Source organism: Somniosus microcephalus, chromosome 30 (assembly GCF_052327205.1).
Source record: "Somniosus microcephalus isolate GS21.2 chromosome 30, FLI_Smic_1.0, whole genome shotgun sequence".
Classification (NCBI taxonomy): domain Eukaryota; kingdom Metazoa; phylum Chordata; class Chondrichthyes; order Squaliformes; family Somniosidae; genus Somniosus; species Somniosus microcephalus.
In genome coordinates, this window is record NC_141016.1 from 14587109 (window position 1) to 14610236 (window position 23128).

Here is a 23128-nt window from a genome sequence, read left to right on the forward strand (position 1 = left end):
ATATATGGCTCAGATACATGTTACATATATATGATTTGACTGGCAGAGGGGTGCAATTATCGGACTCCCTTGCCCCAAGTTAGGAAAAGCCCAAATCAGCTCGAATTCCCATCCTCGCTCCAGGGCAAAAACTCAGCTCAGACTCAGCTGTGCTCCCCCCCCCCACCCCACATATCCCCCCGCCCCTCAGTAAAATAACCTCATTACCTCAGACTCACACATGAAGAACAGCCAGGTACTGGAGGCCTGCCGGTGCTGACGGAACTGCACGCTAGCAAGAGTCTGCACCTTCAAAGGAGAGAAGACGTTTGATGGGAAATAAATTATACACATAAATATCACTGAGAATTCAGACATTAGATATTTTATTTGGTTTATCTTTCACTGTTCACACGATGTGCAAGAACTAAAATAATTTTTTTTTTGCCCAAGATAAGAAATCCTTTCATGGAAAACTTCTGAAATCAGCGTCATTGGTCACACTCGTGTTTTGGTTCTTTTGGAATACTGCACTGCACACTGGATTAACACAGAGGGAAACTACTGATCACCATTCATTAGGATTAGGACAGCAGCACCGGGAGGCTTATCAAATGTCAGTCTCTGTTGATCTGCAGTGAGATGGAACATAAAGGGAGAGCAAGACAAATTGCTGATGGAACGAAAGATAAGAGTGTGGACAGGGATCAGTGACAAATCGAACAAGAAGGTAGTCACTTCAGGCTGACCTCTGCTCGGTTTCTGGTCTATCCCCCTGTGCATTGCTCCGTATCAGGAAATGTCATCTTGCAACAGAATGAGCCCCAGCTCCCATCACCTGTTGGCGTTCCTCTTTAACATAAGAAAAATGCTGCATGGAACAGTAGCTGACCCGAAGACCAAACTGAGCACAGCACGTGCAGTTTTGTGCCCCCTTCACACTGGAGCGTTGCAGCTCCAGGAAGTCCTGTTGTGTAAACCAGCCGACACCAGTGCCCTGCACTGGTGCCAAAACCCTCCTTGGGTTTTGCTTTGGTGCTGATTCGCTGAATTCCTTCAAGGGAAAGCTGGACCTGTTTCTGGCTGGGGCGGAGATCACCTCATACAGAAGGCAGGTACTGCGGGGAATTCAGGGCCAGACTGATCTCCTGGACTAGTTTCGATCGCCTAAAGGGATCGGAGACGAATTTCCCAGAATTTTTTCCCCTCAAATTGGCCCGGTTTTTTAATGTTTTTTTGCCTCTCCCAGGAGATCACATGGTTTCGGATGGGGCGGAGAGTGTAAATATATTGTGATACACCAAGGTATCGCAATTGTGAGGGACAGACCGGATGGTGCAGAGGGTCTTTACCGCTCAGTCATTGTTCGTATGTTCTCTCACAGAAAGAGGCGCGGGTGTCAAAGCTCGATGGTTCCCGCCAGCCGTACTTGCGTTGGGTCTGCCACCTCGGGTCCAGGCGGGCAGCCAGACTGAGCCCTCGGCGCTTTGCCATCGCTGGGCCGTACGGACTCTCTCCCGACATGGGAGGCGGCTCCGGGGCAGATCGACAGTCGCAAGTGTGAATCTGGCACGGTATAAACGGGCCGATTCCGCGACAGTGCGACCCAACCCAATTACAGAATCGCTTCTGAGGGATATGGTTCCGCAACGTAAAAGATGGCTTTAACTGAAAACCTCAAATGAAGTCAACAAGCCTCCATTACAGAATAGAAGGCGTGTGAGTAAGTACTGGGCGTGTGCAGGCAGTTTCTCACACGTATGTCTACTTGAGTCACAGATGCACAGTCCCTGTTACATGGACTAAAATGACATCACCGGCATTCATATTTAACTTCAGACCTAGACCCCAGTAAAAGGGCGACTAAAAGAAGCAGCACCCGTTTCAATTCATTTTTCTCATTAATTTTGAGGGTTTTCTCTGTAAACGTAACTCATTGTCCCATTCATCAGCCATATTGGCCCAGGAGGCCGGAGATTCAGCGGAGCAGTATCAATGCACTATCAAAAACTTCACTATTCTGACACACTTCAATGCTGTGCGAGACGCCGCTCGTGTGCTCACCAGCACTTCACCCCAGTGTCATTCAGCTCACTGTGCTCCCTCCAGACACAGCTCAAGTTCGGAAGGGTCTTTTCACACTTGTACCTTTTACTTTTGAAAAAGCATTCAAGTTAGTTGCAGTTTGCTTCCTGCAATAGTTCCTGCTGTTGTGGAGGCCTCCATTTTTGCATCTTGAATCTTGTTTTACAAAACGTTTCCCCCCTAGTATTGTTGCTTGCTGTTGCAAATTGAAGTTACCATCATTAAATATATTCAAGGAGTTGGATATATTTCTTAAGGCTAAAGGGATCAAGGGATATGGAGAGAAAGCAGGGACAGGGTACGGAATTTGGATGATCAGCCATGATCGCATTAAATGGCGGAGCAGGCTTGAGGGGCCGAATGGCCTACTCCTGCTCCTATCTTCTATGTTTTAAGTGGACACAGCATGAAAATTTCACCTACCCAGCACAGCACTCTACTGAAATCTTAGAAAAGTCTCTCAAAAGTTTGCGACGTCAATGATGGGCTACACCTTATGTAACGATAGTGTTTAAAAGACAATTCAGTGGAGCATAATGCGGAGACTTAACAGCAAAAAAGAACTGATCAGGCTAGCATGGGGCACAACGCTCAAATGTAGCTCGTCCCTTAGTTAATGGAGGCACGACAGTCTAGAAGCAATACTTTTTATTCAAAGTGCTATCTATTTGAAACAGGTTACTAAAAATATAGCTTGATGGGTTTTGTTATGGATTTTCTCACCTCGGAGACATCATGTTGGGTCTCCTTGCCTTTGGGTAGCGCCAGTGTGCTGTCACTGATGGGGAGGGGACTGGGAGTCCTGGGCTGGTGGCGTTGGTTGCCGAGGGAGGGGGGGGGGTGGGGGGGGTGCACGGCGAAGATTCGATTCGGGCTGGGAGCTTGCCTGATCTGAAGGAAACACACCAGTGCACGATCGCCATATTTATATCAACACGGTTTATAAACAGACAGGGGAAGTACTTTGAAAACCCCTTCAATACTGACATTTGGAAACAGCCGAATCGGCCTGAAGGTCTGAAATATACATTTGATTCGCCGTGGAGTGAAACTGACCATTGTTAACGGCATCATTGTAATACAGCTGGAATTCCGTCCAGTGCCATCCACCCGTTAGGAGTGGGAGTCCCCTTAGCCCGTCCATTACAGCCAGCCTCGGAGCAGACTGCCTGCAGCAGTCAGCCCGAGGAAGAGAAATGTCTTCAGTCATCAAAGTCTGGGATGTCATCGTAGGAGTAGCCTCTGTAGCCCCTGGAGGCGTAGTACGCAATCCGGAGGTGGTAAAAGCCAGGAAGGAAAACCAGGATCCCGATGATCAGCACTGGCCAGGTCGTTTCGCTGTACTGCAAGAGGGGGGGAAAAAAAAAAGGGAACAACTGGTTTCTTTTGGTAAAAGTGAGAAACGTCGTCCAGTAGAATAGAGGATTAGCAGGGACGGACTTGTCTATTGGCCTTTCACTGGTAGGGTGTGGCTTGAAATCCAGCCCGTATCGATGGCAATGAAAGTCTCTCCCTGTTTGCTTTACGGACCCCATGTGGTGAATTGAATTTAGACTCTCTCAATCCAGCTCCTATTGGGCATGGGTTTACAACAACTTGTATTTATATAGCGCCTTTAACGTAGTAAAACACTTCACAGGAGCGTTAGAAGACAAAATTTGACACCGAGCCACAAAAGGAGATATTAAGGGGAACGGTAGCATAGTGGTGATGTTACTGGACTAGTAATCCAGAGACCTGGACTGATGACCTGGAGACACAAGTTCAAACCCCACTCCACGGTAGCTGGGGAATTTAAATTCAGTTAATTAAGTAAATCTGGAATAAAAAGCTAGTGTCAGTAATGGTGAGCATGAAACTGTCGGATTGTCGTAAAAACCCATCTGGTTCATTAATGCCCTTTAGGGAAGGAAATCTGCCGCCCTTACCCGGTCTGGCCGGTATGTGACTCCAGACCCACAGCAACGTGGTTGACTCTTAACTGCCCCCTCTGAAATGGCCTAGCGAGTCATTCAGTTGTACCAAAGCAACGGTTTGCAGCGGTTCAAGGCGGCAGCTCACCACCACCTTCTCGAGGGCAATTAGGGATGGGCAATAAATGCCAGCCTTGCCAGCGATGCCCACATTCCGTGATCGAATTTTTTTTAAAATTAGGGCATATGGGTTTTAAGGAGCGTCTTAGAAACATACATAGAAACATAGAAGATAGGAGCAGGAGTAGGCCATTCGGCCCTTCGAGCCTGCTCCGCCATTCAACGAGATCATGGCTGATCATCCAAACCCTAGCACCCGGTCCCTACACCGACAGCCATCCCACCCAAGCCCTATCCCCGTAACCCCACGTATTTAATCCCCCCTAACACTAGGGGCCAATTTTTATCATGGCCAATCAACCTAACCCGCACATCTTTGGACTGTGGGAGGAAACCGGAGCACCCGGAGGAAACCCACGTAAACACGGGGAGAATGTGCCAACTTGTCTTAAAGGAGGAAAGGGAGGTAGAGAGGCAGAGAGGTTTACGAAGGGAAGCTGAAGGCACGACCACCAATGGAGGAGCGATTAAAAATCAGGGATGCTCGAGAGGGCAGAATTAGAGGAACGCAGATATCTCAGGAGGGTTGTGGGGCTGGAGGAGATTACGGAGATAGGGAGGGGCGAGGCCATGGAGAGATTTGAAAACAAGGATGAGAATTTTAAAATTTGAGGCGTTGCTTAACCGGGAGCCAACACAAAACTGCCATTAATCAGGCACTAGATTCGCAATTCTACCCCAAACATGGGGGGCATAGGAAATGGAACATGTTACAAAGGTGCTCGTGACGTTAAGGTGGGATAGAGCGATCTTTAATGGAACAGCCAGTCGTGCCTCCCGGCTCCCTCAGTGGGAACGGTGTTGAAAACCTGCCGTGGAGCAGAGTGCAACTTACCGAACTGTCGATGTACCCAGCCAGCAGCAGCGTGCCAATGGTAATCAGCAACGAGCCAATCAGAAACAAGATGGTTGCGAGCGCAATTGCCTTGTATGGAACTTTTGTAGGAGCTTTCTTAAACTGCGGGGAAGAGGAGAAGAAAATGACTAAAAATCTTTTGACAAGACAACTGGTGACAAGAAATCCTCCAGTCGTGAAAAGCTCCCCCGTCTTCACTACTTGGTGCCTTCGAAACCATACATTTTCATCAAAGGAATAACATTACACTTCAAAATTATCTCATTGGCTGTAAAGCGCTTTGGGACGTCCCGAGGTCGTGAAAGGCACTAGATAAATGCAAGTCGCTTTCTTTTTCTTTCTTTCATCCGCCTCCCAGTTTTTGCCTTTAAAATCTTTATCTTCCCCTTCTCCAATCCATGTTTCTCCCCTCTTCTTGTAAAGGCATTAATTCTTGCTGGGGTTCAAAGCAACGTTCCCTTTAAGCTGTGCGGCCACGCAGCCCGCCTCACCGGCTTTTAAAGGGAAACACTGCACATGTGCGGAATTTTGAATGGGCCGTGCAGCCCCCCAAAAATTAGAGGGAACATTGGTTCACAGGTTGATTCTGTGTTCCCTCTAACCCAGAATAGAGCTCTGCAACTGCTTTTTGATCTTAGGTACGTTGGTTTAGTTTTAGCCAGAAATGAAGAGGTGAAAAGCTTCAAGTGGCCATTCATAGCTGAGCCCAGTGTGCAGGTCAAGGGCCTCACAGACACGGCGAATCCTCTCCTAACCTGATATCCACTCACAGTAGGAGGTCACTGCGCAACAAGCTGGAGCCAAGGCCGATTCTTTCTTAACCCTGGGGCACGCAGGCTAATTGCGGCCCTGGCCGAGATCAACTACCTTAACAAGATGCACTGCAGCAACTCGCCAAGGCTACTTTGACAGCACCTCCCAAACCTGCGACCTCTTCCACCTAGAAGGACAAGGGCAGCAGGTGCATGGGAACACCACCACCTCCAAGTTCCCCTCCAAGTCACACACAATCCTGACTTGGAAATATATTACCGTTCCTTCATCGTCGCTGGGTCAAAATCCTGGAACTCCCTCTGCATGGAACCGCACTGTGGGAGCACCTTCATCACACGGACTGCAGCGGTTCAAGAAGGCAGCTCACCACCACCTTCTCGAGGGCAATTAGGGATGGGCAATAAATGCTCATCCCAGGAACGAATTGAAAAAAAACCATGAACCAAGTATCAAACCTGGGGCATTCCTCATGTGCATGGGTCAGACTGATACTGGGCAGTGTAATTATCAACTGAGGTCAATTGGCCAATGATCAGAGAGCTTTAAATGAGCGTTAACCAGCTACCAGACTGTGAATTGGAAAAGGAGCCCGAGGACATCTTCCAATGCGCAGTGTGCGGGACTCACTGTCGTCGGGCACTCACCTGCAGGTCAATGTAACCCTCGTCACTGTCTGCAAGCTTTGAGTATTTCACTTTGTTGCCGGAGACCCCAGCAGCGGCGTTGTTACGCGAAGGCATCATAACACAGCTCGTCAACAACTAGAACGAAATAAGCAAGAGAATTAATCTGCCACGGCTGTACAAGGAGATTTCAACAAACTTGCAAATACGTAGAGCTGCAGCACATGAAAGGGTGTACTGGAATCTAATCACTCCACTCTGCAATCAGGTTAAAAAGCTCGGCTGCTTTTACAGTGCCATTTGGGTGTCAACGCAAAAGTGGATTTTGATGAACACCCAAGCAAAACTGGCACTAAGACTCAGAAGACGACTGAAATCCCAAGGGGCCAGCCCAGCTCCAGGCAGCTGCCTCACGTTCACATGAGAATGCAGAATAAATCCAGCCTCATCCACCGGGAGGCAATACTTGCCTAGGCTGAACAGAGCAGCGTGGGAGTTATACTGCTCATCCCACACTACAGCGCACCGGCATCCAAATCCTAGCCAAACGTTTAATGTCAGCAAAGAGCCAACGGAACAGGAGCAAACATTGAAAATGAAGTTTAAATCGTTCCCAGGCAGCCTGGCTGGAGAGGGTTTTTTTTTTTTTAAGCATTCGGTTTACAGTTATACTCCAGCAGGTGTGAAGCCGGAGTGGTGTCAGAACACTTCCTGGAGGGGAGCCACACAACCGTGGCCGGATTGAGGTGCACCAGCGGTTCAGCGACTTCACCCCTCACGACATACTACAGCATTTACAAAAAAAAATTATTTAAAAAAAAAATGCAGCAGGGTGGCTGGGTCACAAAGGTTCCTAAACAGTTTGTAAGTTCCATGATAGAGTTCTAAATAGGGCTGCATGAGTTCCAACTAGTGAAGGTGACATGGTGCTATTAGTTCTTTAATCAAGTAAGGACCCTGGTGGGAGGTTTGGAAGGCGTGGCTAAATGATCCTACCCAAAACTTTTGCTTTAGGTGGTAATCTCAATCATTTCTTCTAGAAATCTTCTGGTTCACTCACAAGAGTCTGTCAACTTTAGCCAAAGCACTTTAAGGTTCGACAACTTACTGAAGCACAATGCTCTTAAGTAGTCCCCACAAACTGCTCCCACCTCAAGTGGCAGGCCTGTGCCCATCAGTACCTTGCTCTGGAGCCATGCAGCTCAAGATGGTCCCTCCAGGCATCTGGAAGGATAGAATCTGTAATTCTACTGCGGGCTGTTCACAGCTCAAGTGGAAATAGATTGAAAATTCTGTACGCCAACCGTTACGCAATACTGAAAGCCTAGTGACAACACTCAAGTGTTTTTCGAAGACGGATGAAGAGCGACAGCGGCAAAGGTCAGGAAACAGATTAGCAGCTCACCCTTATACCCAGGGAACAGAGTGGCAGGGAGAGAACAGAAGGAGGAAAAATTAAGTGGCATCGTCAGGTGTGGCCAGGTCATCCATCAGATAATCTGACACTGATCAAAAGGTAAAGACTCATTTATTTCCAATAACACCCAGCAGTTCTTTTGGAAAAAAAAGCAACTATTGATTAACCCCTGCTCCATTCATTTAAGGAGTTTGCAATCTTTAATATAAACAGAAAATGCTGGAAATACTCAGCAGGCCAGGCAGCATCTGTCAGGAGAGAAAGAGAGTTAACGTTTCAGGTTGCTGACCTTTCGTCAGAACTGGAAAATGTAACAGGTTTTAAGCAAGAAAAGAGGCAGAGAAAGGGGGGGGGGGGAAAGAGAAGAGGGGAAGAATCTGTAATAGGGTGGAAGGCAAGAGAGATTAAATGACAAAAGGGATGATGGTGCAAAAGGGGGCGGTAATGGGACAAGCAAAGAAAAAGATGCACCTAGAGGAGGTGTGAATGGGAACAGCAGAACCATTACCAGCATCTGCTGCCCGAAAAAATGGGGGCAGTGGTTACGATCTGAAATTGATGAATGCTTTACAACCTTCTGGATTCAACATCGAGTTCAACGATCCCTTTTGTTCTTTCCTCCACCACCCCCTCCAATTTCCCTGCCGCTCCACTTGCTTAAAACCTTTTACATCTGTAAAATGTTCCAGTTCTGACGAAAGGTCATCGACCTGAAACGTTAACTCTGTTTCTCTCTCCACAGATGCTGCCTGACCTGCTGAGCATTTCCAGCATTTTCTGTTTATATTTCAGATTTCCAGCATCCGCAGTGTTTCGCCTTTGCAATCTTTAATACTTTATTTGGAAAAAGTTCAACGATGCAGCAATGCAATGAAACCCTTAAGAGGGGCACCATTTCGTGAATAAGTAATGACCAGAACCTCTCTTGTTTGCAAACACAGAATGCACTGGAATCAAAATGCAGTGTGCAAGTTCCAAAGAAAACTACAAATAATGGAAAATTGTCAGTTTTGATGAAGAATCCTAACCAAAACATGAACCCCCCTTTCTCTTTCATATTTTAACTTAACAGTTCCAGTTTTAAAAAAAAGTGACTTTTGCATAAAAGAACTTTTATTTTACGATTCGTTCTTGTGATGTGGGTGATGTTGGCAAGGCAGTGTTTATTACTTATCCTGAGGGCATTATTGAGTCAATCACACAGTGTGGGACTCGAGTGGCCCTGTAGACCGGACTGGGTAATGAGGGGGGCAGGTTTCCCGTTCCTGAAGGAAATGACTGAACCAACCCAGCCCCTTACAAAAATCATTCAGTATATTCAAGGTTGAGATCGATAGATTTTTGGACTCTAGGGGAATCAAGGGATATGGGGATCGGGCGGGAAAGTGGAGTTAAAGTCAAAGATCAGCCATGATCTTACTGAATGGCAGAGCAGGCTCGCGGGACCGTATGGCCTACACCTGCTCCTATTTCTTATGTTCTTAATCCAGGAACTCTCATAGTCATTTTATCTGGTGCCAGCCAAGCTGCGCCGACCCCTTATCAAAATGCACAATTAGATATGGACAAAGAAAGATCTGCTGCAGAAGAAAGGAAAATTGAAGCTTCTGCAGATGGATTTAATTCTGCAATCTGTTTGGGGGTGGGGGGTGCTGGTGCAGGATCCATTTTACACAGCATAGAATCATGGAACAGTTACAGCACAGAAAGAGGCCATTCAGCCCATCGAGCCCATGCCAGCTCTCTGCAAGAGCACTTCAACTAGTCCCCCTCGCCCCGTAGCCCTGTGAATCTTTCTCCTTCAGGTACTTATCCAATTCCTTTTTGAAAGCCGCGATTGAGTCTGCCTCCACCCCCCCTCTTTTCCTCGTGTCGCTTTTGGTTCTTTTGCCAATCACCTTGAATCTGTGCCCTCTGGTTCGCGACCCTTCCGCCAATGGGAACAGTTTCTCTCTATCTACTCTGCCCAGACCCCTCATGATTTTGGAACACAAATGCGAGGTTATCCACTTCGGTGGCAAAAACAGGAAGGCAGCTTATTATCTGAACAGCAATCAATTGGGAGAAGGGGAAGTGCAACGAGACCTGGGTGTCCTTGTGCACCAGTCGCTGAAGGTAAGCATGCAGGTGCAGCAGGCGGTTAAGGCGGCAAATGGTATGTTGGCCTTCATAGCGAGAGGATTCGAGTACAGGAGCAAGGATGTCTTGCTGCAGTTGTACAGGGCCTTGGTGAGACCACACCTTGAGTATTGTGTGCAGTTTTAGTCACATTATCTGAGGAAGGATGTTCTTGCCATGGAGAGAATGTAGCGAAGATTCACCAGACTGATAGCTGGGATGGCAGGAATGACGTATGAGGAGAGATTGGGTCGATTAGGCTTATATTCGCTGGAGTTTAGAAGAATGAGAGGGGATCTCATTGAAACTTATAAAATTCTAACAGGACTAGACAGACTAGATGCAGGAAGGATGTTCCTGATGGCGGGGGAGTCCAGAACCAGGGGTCACAGTCTAAGGATAAGGGGTAAGCCATTTAGGACAGAGATGAGGAGGAATTTCTTCACCCAGAGAGTGGTGAACCTGTGGAATTCTCTACCACACAAGGCAGTTGAGGCCAATTCATTAAATATATTCAAGAAGGAGTTAGATATATTTCTTAAGGCTAAAGGGATCAAGGGATATGGGGAGAAAGCAGGGACAGGGTACTGAGTTTGGATGATCAGCCATGATCTCATTAAATGGCAGAACAGGCTCAAGGGGCCGAATGGCCTACTCCTGCTCCTATCTTTTATGTTTCTAACACCTCTATCAAGTCTCCTCTCTGCTCCAATGAGAACAACCCCAGCCTCTCCACAAGCAGCAATGAAGGGGTTGCAGCCCCTCCCCAGTGCCTGCACTCAATGGTCAGCCTGGACTTTTGTCCTCTGGAGAGGGGCTTGAAGCCATGACCTCTCACCCCTTAACCCAGAGGTCATCCCCCCCGCACAGGTTACCGACAGGTTGTACCGGACATTTCCCCAACACACTCACTCGCTGCCGGGCCGGGGGCTGCCCGAGTGTCCCTGCGGCCGTCTCTAAAGCCGCGGCTTCTCCTACCTGCGCACCGCCTCCATCCTCCCCCGTCAACACCCGCTTCCTGTCCGGTCCCCATCGGCTTCCGACCCCGCGCTAACAGCCGCAGAACCTGGTTCCGCCCCGAACAACTCCTCCCCCTCCCCTTCTCTCACCAGCAGCAGAAGTCAGTACAGATAGCTCGGGTTTTTTTTCCTCTCACATTACGAAAACAAATCAATTTGCACAAAGCACAGCTGCTAGAAGTCAGATTTACCTTCCCAACCTTAAAAGAATGAACCAGCAAAAACTTTGTTTTCATCATTGCTTCGAAAAACAAACACGTACAACGAGATTCCCATCCTTGTTTCCAAATCCCTCCATGGCCTCGCCCCCCTCCCTCTCTCTGTAACCCCCTCCAGCCCCACAACCCTGCGAGATCTCTGCGCAGATAGCAATAAGAACATCAGAACATAACAAATAGGAGCAGGAGTAGGCCAATCGGCCCCTCGAGCCTGCTCCGCCATTCAATAAGATCATGGCTGATCTGATCCTGCCAATCCACTATCACAGAACCATCTCCTGAATCTAACAGAATTAGACACACGAAATAGGAGCAGGATCAGGCTACACGGCCCCTGGGCCCGCTCCGCTACCCACAGGGCCATGACCGATCCGAACCTAGACTCATGTCCAAATTCCTGCCCGCTCCCCATAACCCTTTATTCCCTTTACTTCTAGGAAACTGTCTATTTCTGTTTTAAATTTATGTAATGATGTAGCTTCTACAGCTTTTTGGGGCAGCATATTCCATGGACCTACCACCCTCTGAGTGAAGTAGTTCCTCCTCATCTCAGTTTTGAAAGAGCAGCCCCTTATTCTAAGACTATGCCCCCTAGTTCTAGTTTCACCCATCATCGGGAACATCTTCCCCGCATCCACCCGATCCAACCCCTTCACAATCTTATATGTTTCAATAAGATCGCCTCTCATTCTTCTGAACTCCAATGAGTAGAGTCCCAATCTACTCAACCTCTCCTCATATGTCCATCCCCTCATCCCCGGGATTAACCGAGTGAACCTTCTTTGTACTGACTCGAGAGCAAGTATGTCCTTTCTTAAGACACCAAAGCTGTACGCAGTATTCCAGGTGCGGTCTCACGAATACCTTGTACAACTGAAGCAATACCTCCCTATTTTTATATTCTATCCCCCTAGCAATGAAAGCCAACATTCTATTGGCCTTCTTAATCACTTGCTGCACCTGCATACTAACCTTTTGAGTTTTGTGCACCAGGACCCCCAGATCCCTTTGTACTTCAGTACTTTCCAGTTTCTTGCCATTAAGATAATAACTTGCTCTACGATTTTTCCTGCCAAAGTGCATAACCTCACACTTTCCAGTATTGTATTCCATCTGCCAAATCTCTGCCCACTTACTTAGCCTGTCGATGTCCCCTTGCAGGTTTTTTATGTCCTCCTCACTCACTACTTTCCCTCCCATCTTAGTATCATCTGCAAACTTTGATATGTTACACTCGGTCCCCTCCTCCAAATCATTAATATAGAGTGTAAAGAGTTGGGGACCCAGCACTGACCCCTGCGGAACGCCACTAGTTACTGATTGCCAGTCTGAGAATGAACCATTTATCCCAACTCTCTGCCTTCTGTTAGATAGCCAATCCTCTATCCATGCCAGAATATTACCCCCAATCCCGTGATTTTTTATCTTAAGCAATAATCTTTTGTGTGGCACCTTGTCAAATGCCTTTTGGAAGTCTAAATACACTACGTCCACTGGTTCCCCTTTATCCCCCCTATATGTTACTTCCTCAAAGAACTCCAGCAAATTTGTCAAACATGACTTCCCCTTCATAAAACCATGCTGACTTTGTCCTATTAAATTATGATTATCCAAATGTCCTGTTACTGTCTCCTTAATAATGGACTCCAAAATTTTACCTACCACAGATGTTAGGCTAACCGGTCTATAGTTTCCAGCCTTCTGTCTACTGCCCTTTTTAAATAAGGGTGTTACATTAGCAGTTTTCCAGTCTGCCGGGACCTTTGCCGAGTCCAGGGAGTTTTGGAAAATTATTACCAATGCATCCACAATCCCTACCGCCACTTCCCTCAAGACCCTAGGATGTAAGCCATCAGGTCCAGGTGATTTATCCGCCTTGAGTCCCATTATTTTACCAAGTACCACTTCCTTAGTGATTTTGATCGTGTTTAACTCCTCCCCCCCCTTTAGCCCCCTGTTTGTCCAGTGTTGGGATATTCTTAGTGTCTTCTATTGTAAAGACTGATGTAAAATATTCATTCAGTGTTTTTGCCATCTCCATATTTCCCACCATTAATTTCCCGGTCTCATCCTCTAAGGGACCAACATTTACTTTAGCCACCCTTTTTCTTTTTATATAACTATAAAAACTCTTACTATCTGTTTTTATATTTTTTGCTAATTTACTTTCATAATCTATCTTCCCTTTCTTAATCAATCTTTTTGTTATTTTTTGCTGTCTTTTAAAGTTTTCCCAATCCTCTATCCTCCCACTAGATTTGGCTATCTTATATGCCCTTGTTTTTAGTCGAATACTATCCTTAATTTCTTTACTTAGCCACGGATGGCTGTCTTTTCTTTTACACGCTTTTCTTCTCAGTGGAATATATATTTTTTGGAAGTTGTAAAATAACTCCTTAAATGTACACCATAGTGGTGCGCCGATAACAACCTGGCCCTTAACATCAAGAAAACCAAGGAAATCATTGTGGACTTCAGGAAGTCTAAAGGCGGAAGTCACACCCCCACCCACATCCATGGGGCTGTGGTGGAAAGGGTGGACAGCTTTAAGTTCCTCGAAGTCCACATCACGGAAGACCTCTCCTGGTCCCTCAATACCACCTCTCTGGTGAAGAAGGCCCAGCAGCGCCTATATTTCCTAAGGAGTCTGAAGGGATGTAACCTGTCACCCCTGATCCTCTCTAACTTTTACCGCTGCACAATAGAGAGCATCCTGACGAACTGTATCACAGTATGGTATGGCAGCTGTAGCTCCTATGACCGGAAAGCCCTGCAGCGGGTAGTCAAAACTGCCCAACGCATTACCGGCACCCGGCTACCGACCATAGAGCACATATACCAGAAACGCTGTTTACGGAGGTCACTGACCATCATCAAAGACCCTACCCACCCCAGCCACAGTCTGTTCACCCCCCTGCCATCTGGGAGACGCTACAGATGCATTCGCACCCGAACGACCAGATTTAGGAACAGCTTCTTTCCCAGGACTGTCATCCTACTGAACTCCACAAATAAACTCTAAAGCCTGCACATCTGCCAATGCACTTTATTATGTTTATGTTAATGTATTACAAGCCAAATGAATGTTGAATGTTTAAATGTCTTAATCTAAATGTACACTCTCGGGAGCCACAAGCCTACATTTCGTTGTACTGCACTTGTGCACTAACAATGACAATAAAATTGATTATGATTATGATTATGATTCTGGCATCCCCGATTTTAATCGCTCCACCATCGGCGGCCATGCCTTCAGCTGCCGTGGCCCTAAGCTCTGGAATTCCCTCCCTAAACCTCTCCGCCTCGCTACCTCTCTCTCCTCCTTTAAGATGCTCCTTAAAACCTATCTCTTTGGCCGAGCTTTCAGTCATCCGCCCTAATTTCTCCTAATGTGGTTCGGTGTCAAATTTTGTTTTACAACTCTCTTGTGAAGCACCTTGGGGGCATTCCGCTATGTTAAAGGCGATATATAAATACAAGTTGTTGTTGTTGTTGCTGCTGCGATCCTTTTCACATCCATGCATGTGTGAGGGACGTTCATTGATGAAGCTAACTTCACAGCCCTGCCTTCCCCTCAGGCCAGAGCTCATTGACAACACACCCAGGCCCAGAATGTCCAGGACTATTTTTAAAATTTTTGAAATTCGCCCCCATCCCAAGGATCAATATTTTTGTACCGCAAGTTCCAGCTCCCATCAGTGCTGTTTGCCTCTCAGGCACATATTTTATTGGTTGAGAAACCTAGGTGTGGACTGGAGCTCACAGTACTGAACATCAGTAAGGAAAGAGTGAGAGAACAGATAAAGCAAACTAGAGATAGTGTTTACATGACAGCTTGGGTTTTAAAAGCCTGAGAAATATTTCATTTCATAAATTCTATGTTTTTATGTTAATTTGTATTTAGAGCCCAATATTGTAAAAATGTATAATGGTTTCTGTTACAGTTTGCTGAAAGGGTCTTAGCTTGTCTCTGTCTCTCTGTCAAGGGGAGCTTGAGTGAATCGACATCTGCCTGTCTGGAGGAGACTCGACCTGTGATTCTACTACTGAAGGATCAGGGCAGTCACCTGCATTGGCTGTCCCACCAAGCGGGGATGGGGGAAAGGGGAAGGGGTCAAAATCTATTTAACTCAAATCTTGTTTGGCTGTCTGTGATTGTTGAGGGTATTTATACCCATGGTTATTTTTCTCTCCAGTCTGTTCAGCCTTGGCAGCTGAAGGCATGGCCGCCAATGGTGGAGCGATTAAAATCGGGGATGCACAAGAGGCCAGAATTGCAATAATCATGCGTGATTTTAATCTCCATACAGATTGGACAAGTCAAATTAGCAAAGGTAGCCTTGAGGATGAGTTCATAGAGTGTATTCGGGATGGTTTCTTAGAACAATACATTGTGGAACCAACCAGGGAACAGGCTATTTTAGATCTGGTAATGTGTAATGAGACAGGATTAATTAATGATCTCATAAAAAAGGATCCTCTAGGAAAGAGTGATCATAACATGATAGAATTTCACAGTCAGTTTGAGGGTGAGAAACTTGGGTCTGAAACTAGTGTCTTAAACTTAAATAAAGGCAATTACAAAGGTATGAAGACAGAGTTGGCTAAAGTGGACTGGGAAAATAAATTAAAAGGTAAGACGGTAGATAAGCAATGGCAGACATTTAAGGAGATATTTCATAACTCTCAAGATATATTCCAGTGAGAAAGAAAGACTCAATGAGAAGAATGAGCCATCTGTGGCTATCTAAGGAAGTTAAGAATGGTATCAAATTGAAAGAAAAGATATACAATGTTACAAAGATTAGTGGTAGGCCAGAGGATTGGGACATTTTTAGAAACCAGCAAAGGAAGACTAAAAAAATAATAAAGAGGGAGAAGATAGATTATTAGAGTAAACTAGCAAAAAATATAAAAACAGTAAGAGCTTCTACAAGTATATAAAAAGGAAGAGAGTAGCTAAAGTAAACATTGGTCCCTTAGAGGATGAGACTGGGGAATTAATAATGGGAAACAAGGAAATGGCAGAGACTTTGAACAAATATTTTGTATCTGTCTTCACGGTAGAAGACACTAAAAGCATCCCAATAATAATTGATAATCAAGGGGAAAAAGGGAGGTAGGAACTTAAAACAATAACTATCACTAGAGAAAAAGTACTAGGCAAACTAATGGGATTAAAGGCTGACAAGTCCCCTGGACCTGATGGCCTATATCCTAGGGTCTTAAAAGAAGTGGCTGTAGAGATAGTGGATGCATTGGTTGTAATCTTCCAAAATTCCCTAGATTCTGGAAAAGTCCCAGCAGATTGGAAAACCGCAAATGTAATGCCCCTATTCAAGAAAGGAGGGAGGCAGAAAGCAGGAAACTATAGGCCAGTTAGCCTAACATCTGTCATTGGGAAAATGCTGGAATCCTTTATTAAGGGAGTAGTAGCAGGACATTTAGAAAATGATAATACAATCAGGGAGAGTCAACATGGTTTTATGAAAGGGAAATCGTGTTTGACAAATTTATTAGAGTTCTTTGAGGATGTAACGAGCAGGATGGATCAGGGGGAACCAGTAGATGTAGTGTATCTTGTAGTGTCCGAGTATCAATAATACACAGACTGCAGGAGAACAATAATAACAGGTATTTACTGAACAGAGGGTAAGCTTAAACTGAAAGTACAGAAGCCTGCTATGGCTTTATATACAGGTGTGGTCACTGCCGGTACTACAGTATAAAATCAGTTCTCTCTTAAAGGTACATACACAACAATTCCTCCCCTTTTAGATAAACAGTACATAACATTCATTTAACAATTAAATAATAACTAATTACAATTACAATTTTCTCTGTACTATATACATCAACTGAAATAATCATTTATAAGTTCAGTCTTTGAGGAGGCTTCCTGATCCTGACTGGATAGTGCCTTTCTCGAGTATCCTGTTCTTGCGGCGGAGTCGATTTTGGCTCATTGTCATTGGTTGGTTCGTCAGCTTCCAATACCACTGATTCTGAGGTAGACGTAATCTGTACATCGGGTTCATTACCAGGTGCACATGCTCGTGGTATGGGTTTGGCTTGTTCCTGTGACTCTAGAATCTGGTCAGCATGGCGTCTCACGATGCTCTCTCCAACATCCACTGTGTACATTAGTGGTCCCTGCTGTGTGCATATCGTTCCTGGCTACCATTTTTCTGTTCGGTAGTCGCGGGCCAAGACTGGTTGCCCTATCTTGAAGCTCCTGGTTGGCTTCTCATTGATGTGCTGGAATTGCTTATTCTCAACATCTCGTCTTATGTTTGGTTTGAGCAAATCCAGGCGACATCTTAGCCTTCGGTTGAAGAACATTATGGCTGGAGCTTGGTTGGTGACTGCATGTGTCGTATTCCGGTAAGCAAACAAAAAATTATCCACCTTGTGTTGTAGTGGTATGTCGCCATTATACATCGCCTTTATGGCCTTTTTAAAGGTCTGAACAAACCTCTCAGCCAATCCATTTGTGGCTGGATGATATGGGGCAGATGTGAAATGTTTCACCCCATTATTCCTCAGGAACCTCCGGAAATCCTCGGACACAAACTGTGGTCCATTGTCGGAGCAAATCTGTTCTGGCAAGCCATTCCTGGCGAAGATGGTCCGTAGGACTGCAATAGTTTTCTCCGTGGTGGTGGAGGACATTTTGATGACCTCTGGCCATTTCGAATGGGCATCCACGGCGATTAAAAACATTGAGTCCATAAATGGACCAGCAAAATCAATGTGTACCCATTGCCATGGAGATGAGGGCCACTCCCATGGGTGTAGCGGGGCCTGTGGTGGAGCGTTTTGGACCTTCTGGCATCCTGTGCATCTCTTGGTCATATCCTCAATTTTTTTATTGATTCCCAGCCACCACACAAATGCCCTGGCTAGGCTCTTCATTTTTACCCCTCCCAGATGACCCTCATGAAGCTCATTGAGCACTCTATCTCTCAACTTGGGTGGAATTACCACTCGGGATCCACACATCAAGGTCCCCCGGCACACTGACAGCTGTTCTCTCCTTGGCAAGAATGCTGGCAACAGTGAGTCGCCATGTGCTGGCCATCCCTTCACCGTCAAACCATAGACCCGAGAGAGTGTCGGGTCATTTCGGGTTTCCTTCTCTACACTTGAGTTTGTAACAGGTAGACATTTGACTATGGTCGAATGGAATATCTCAACAGGGTCCACTGCAGGTGCTTCCTCCACCGTAAGCAATGGCAGGCGCGACAGCCCATCAGCGTTTCCATGCTGTTTCGTACCCTTGTACTCTATGTCGTACTGATGTGCCCCTAGAAAAAGTGACCATCTTTGCAGCCGTTGCGCCGTCATCACCGGAACGCCCTTCTTTGGGTTAAAAATGGAGACCAGAGGCTGATGATCAGTCAGTAGGGTGAATTTCTGCCCGTGCAGATAGTGATTGAACTTCTTCACCCCCCACACCAGGCTGAGGGCCTCCCTGTCAATCTGGGCGTAGTTACGCTTGGCTGAGGTTAACGAGTGCGACGCAAAGGCTATTGGTCTCTCTGAACCGTCAAGGAATTTGTGTGACAGCACCGCTCCAATGCCGTAGGGGGGCGCATCACATGCCAACTGAATTGGTAGTGTTGGATTGTAGTGGGCCAATACTTCTTTTGAAGTGATTAGGCATTTACATTTCTGAAAGGCACGCTTACACTCATCACTCCATTTCCATGTTACTCCAGTTTGCACCAGGGCGTTCAGTGGGTGCAGAATTGTAGATAAATTCGGCAAGAACTTATGGTAGTAGGTCACCAACCAGAGGAACGACCTCAGTTGCGACACATTTTCCGGTGCTGGAGCCTTGACTACTGCCTCAATCTTGTCTGGGGACTTATGCAACCCTTCCTCATCAATCATGTGGCCACAATACGAGATTTGTCTCCTGAAGAACTCGCATTTGGGGCGGTTGGCTCGTAGCCCATATTCTTGTAATCTAGTGAGCACCTGCTCCAGGTTGGCAAGGTGTTCACTGTCATTTTCGCCCGTAACCAGGATGTCGTCCAAATAACACTGGGTCCCCGGGATCCCTTGCAGGACTTGTTCCATCGCCCTCTGCCAAATAGCCGGGGCTGATGCTACCCCGAATACCAGTCGGTTGTACTGGTAAAGACCTTTGTGAGTGTTTATCGTGAGGTATTTCCTAGATGCTTCTTCCACCTCCATTTGTAGATACGCTTGGGCCAGATCAATCTTCGTAAAGCGTTTCCCTCCAGATAGTGAGGCGAAAATAACTTCTATCCATGGCAGTGGATATTGTACTGTGTGCAGGACTGGGTTCACAGTTACCTTGAAGTCCCCACAGATGCGAACCTTCTTCGGCTCCCCAGGCGTGCTGCTCAATGATTTCTTCATTACAGGAATGATGGGTGTGGCCCACTCGCTCCAGTCCACCTTGGACAGCACACCTGAATGCTCCAGACTCTTCAGCTCTGCTTCAATGGCTGGGCGGATCGCATACGGTACCGGTCTGGCCTTAAAATATTTTGGGTTTGCGTTATCTTCGATTTTTATCGTTGCCGTTACTCCTTTTAGAGTCCCAAGTCCTTGTTGGAACACCTCTTATGCGTCAGTTAGAATTTTTGACAGTCGTCCAGGTGTGACGTCGTCATCCTTTTTGTCAGTCACAGTTAGCGCCTGAATGGAATGCCAATCCAATTGTATTTTTCGGATCCATTCACGTCCCAATAATGGTGGTCCTCCATCTAGTAGTATATATAGGTACAGTTTCTGTGTTTCCTTGCCGTTGTATTTAACTGGCACCCTTATTTTTCCTCTGGGGTAGACTTTTTGCCCCGTGTATGTCTTCAATACAATGGACGTGTCCTTCAAGGGTATGTGTGAGAATAGCCGCTCATAGTCTCGTCGATTCATGACAGTTAGGGCTGATCCTGTGTCCAATTCCATCTTTACTTGGGACCCTGCTATCATGAGGGTGACCCAAATGGTTCGGTGATCCTCCTTTGCGATCATGTTGTGTAACTTTAGACAACTTAGTCTCCTGTTCCCGGAGTCATTATCACTCTCCTGATCATCTGAACTACTGTCTGTCATTTTTTTTACTTTCTTGTACTTTTCCTTAGTAGTTCTTTTAGTGTTGGCTTTCTTTCCCGACCTGCAGACTCTTGCTATGTGTCCCATTTTCCCACATTGCCTGCATACTTTGTCCTTAAACCAGCAGTCCTTCTGATCATGGGTTGTTCTGCCGCAGCGATAGCACTTTTCTGCTCCATATGCCATTTCGTTAGCGCTGTATTCTTGTGGTTTCTGTTGTATTTCAGCAGCTCCCCGTGCTGCTGCTTCGTAGGATACTGCCATGCTGAAAGCCTGTTCTAGCGTCAGGTCCTTTTCCGAAAGTAGTCGTTTCTGGGTTCCTTCACTCTGGAGCCCGCAGACAAACTTATCCCTTAAGGTGTCTGCCAGTCCTGCTCCGAACTGGCAGTGTTTCGATAACTTGCGTAGTTCCGTAAGATAGTCAGCATTGCTCTCATCTTTGTGCTGGTTTCTTTTATGGAACTTGAATCTTTCTGCTATCAGCAGCGGTGTAGGGTTTAGGTGTTCCTGTAAGATATTAACAATCTCTTCAAAACTTTTCTCCATTGGTTTAGCTGGGGTAATTAAATTCCGCAATAGGCCGTATGTTCTCGCGCCCATCAAATTTAATAATACCGTCGCCTTCTTTCCATCGGCCACCTCATTTGCCTTGCAGTACACTTCAATTCTTTCCACATAGGTGGTCCAGTCTTCTACCTCGTTGTCGAAAGCAGTGATACTGCCACTCTTCGGCATCTTGGGTGGTTTAAAATGGCGCCTCCCGCGCTTTTTCTTCTTCCCCAATGGAATAAAATGGCGCCTGCCGCGCTTTTCCTTCTTCCCCTTGCTGCCACGCTGCTCCTAGCGTTCTACAGGGTAATGGCGGCGACCCGCGGCTTCGGCGCATCTCACTTTTCCTTCCCTCGTTTTATTTTCTCTACGCTGCCCGGTTCTTGAGCACCGACCACGCCCTGTGCGCTCCACCCTCTCTCTCTCTCTTTTCCTCCCGACGACGCTGCACGGCCCCTTTGCAGAGCTGCTCGATCGAGCTCGAGCCCACCGCAGTCCGGAAGGGTCAGCGCACTACCTGCTACCAGCACGATTTGCTGGAACACTTTGGCTGGGGAGCCAAGCCCAGCTCTCCACAGCCTCCCCTGCAATTCTCCAAACTCCGATGGATCCCTGGGCGGTTGCCCGCGGTCGACACCCGTTGCTCTGACTTCGACCTCCAAGAAGCTTCTTTTCAGGGAAAGATCCCCGTGAGGTGATGCAGTACTGCAGGTGAGTTTGAACCTGCTCGTCGCCAGTGTAGTGTCCGAGTATCAATAATACACGGACTGCAGGAGAACAATAATAACAGGTATTTACTGAACAGAGGGTAAGCTTAAACTGAAAGTACAGAAGCCTGCTATGGCTTTATATACAGGTGTGGTCACTGCCGGTACTACAGTATAAAATCAGTTCTCTCTTAAAGGTACATACACAACATATCTGAATTTCCAAAAGGCAATTGATAAGGTGCCACATAAAAGGTTACTGCACAAGATAAGAGCTCATGGTGTTGGGGGTAATATATTAGCATGGATAGAGGATTGGCTAAGTAACAGAAAGCAGAGAGTCGGGATAAATGGGTCATTTTCAGTTTGGCGCACTGTAACTAGTGGGGTGCCACAGGGATCAGTGCTGGGGCCTCAACTATTTACAACCTATATTAATGACTTGGATGAAGGGACCAAGTGCACTGTAGCCAAATTTGCTGATGATACAAAGATAGGTGGGAAAGCAAGTTGTGAGGACACAGAGTCTGCAAAGGAATATAGATAGGTTAAGTGAGTGGGCAAAAATTTGGCAGATGGAGTATAATGTGGGAAAGTGCGAGGTTATCCACTTCGGTAGGAAGAATAAAAAAGCAAATTATTATTTAAACGGAGAGAGACTACAAAATGCTGCGGTACAAAGGGATCTGGGGGTCCTCGTACATGAAACACAAAAAGTTAGCATGCAGGTACAGCAAGTAATTAGGAAGGCAAATGGAATGTTGGCCCTTATTGCAAGGGGGATGGAGTATAAAAGTAGGGAAGTCTTGCTACAACTGTACAGGGCGTTGGTGAGACCACACCTGGAGTACTGCGTACAGTTTTGGGCTCCTTATTTAAGGAGGGATATACTTGCATTGGAGGCAGTTCAGAGAAGGTTCACGAGGTTGATTCCAGAGATGAAGGGTTGTCTTATGACGAAAGGTTGAGCAGGTTGGGCCTATACTCATTGGAGTTTAGAAGAATGACAGGTGATCTTATTGAAACTTGTAAGATTCTGAGGGGACTTGTCAGGGTAGATGCTGAGAGGATGGTTCCCCTCATGGGGGAATCTAGAACTAGGGGGCATAGCTTCAGGATAAGGGGTCGCCCATTTAAGATGGAAATGGGGAGGAATTTCATCTCTCAGAGGGTGGTGAATCTTTGGAATTCTCTACCCCAGAGAGCTGTGGAGGCGGAGTCAGTGAATATATTCAAAGCGGCGAGAGACAGATACTTGAGTTACAGGGGAGTCAAGGTTATGGGGAGAGAGCGGGAAAGTGGTGTTGAGGACAAGATCAGATCAGCTATGATCTTATTGAATGATGGAGCAGGCTCGAGGGACCGAATGGCTTACTCCTGCTCCTATTTCTTATGTTCTTATGTTTATTTCTTATAAAAAAGAAAGACTTACATTTATATAGCGCCTTTCATGACCACCAGACACCCCAAAGCGCTTTACAGAGGTACTTTTTGAAGCGCAGTCACTGTTGTAATGTAGGAAACACAGCAGCCAATTTGCACACAGCAAGCTCCCACAAACAGCAATGTGATAATGACCAGATAATCTGTTTTAATGATG

At 46.3% G+C, this 23128-nt stretch overlaps 1 protein-coding gene across 2 annotated transcripts; it reads right to left on the bottom strand.

Moving 5' to 3' along the window:
* Positions 1-342: 342 nt before the first annotated feature.
* Positions 343-11032, bottom strand: tmem230b (transmembrane protein 230b). Of its 2 annotated transcripts, none has more exons than XM_085971010.1 (4): positions 10924-11032; positions 6432-6548; positions 4993-5115; positions 343-3407 (listed from the first exon to the last, which is right to left on the bottom strand). In XM_085971010.1, the coding sequence occupies exons 2-4, from the start codon at positions 6528-6530 to the stop codon at positions 3267-3269; spliced, it is 363 nt and encodes a 120-aa protein (XP_085827136.1). In that variant the 5' UTR covers positions 6531-6548; positions 10924-11032; the 3' UTR covers positions 343-3266. The 2 variants fall into 2 exon arrangements, with proteins under 2 accessions (XP_085827136.1, XP_085827137.1); XM_085971011.1 differs by having other exon boundaries at positions 10858-10964.
* Between the last annotated feature and the right edge of the window lie 12096 nt (positions 11033-23128).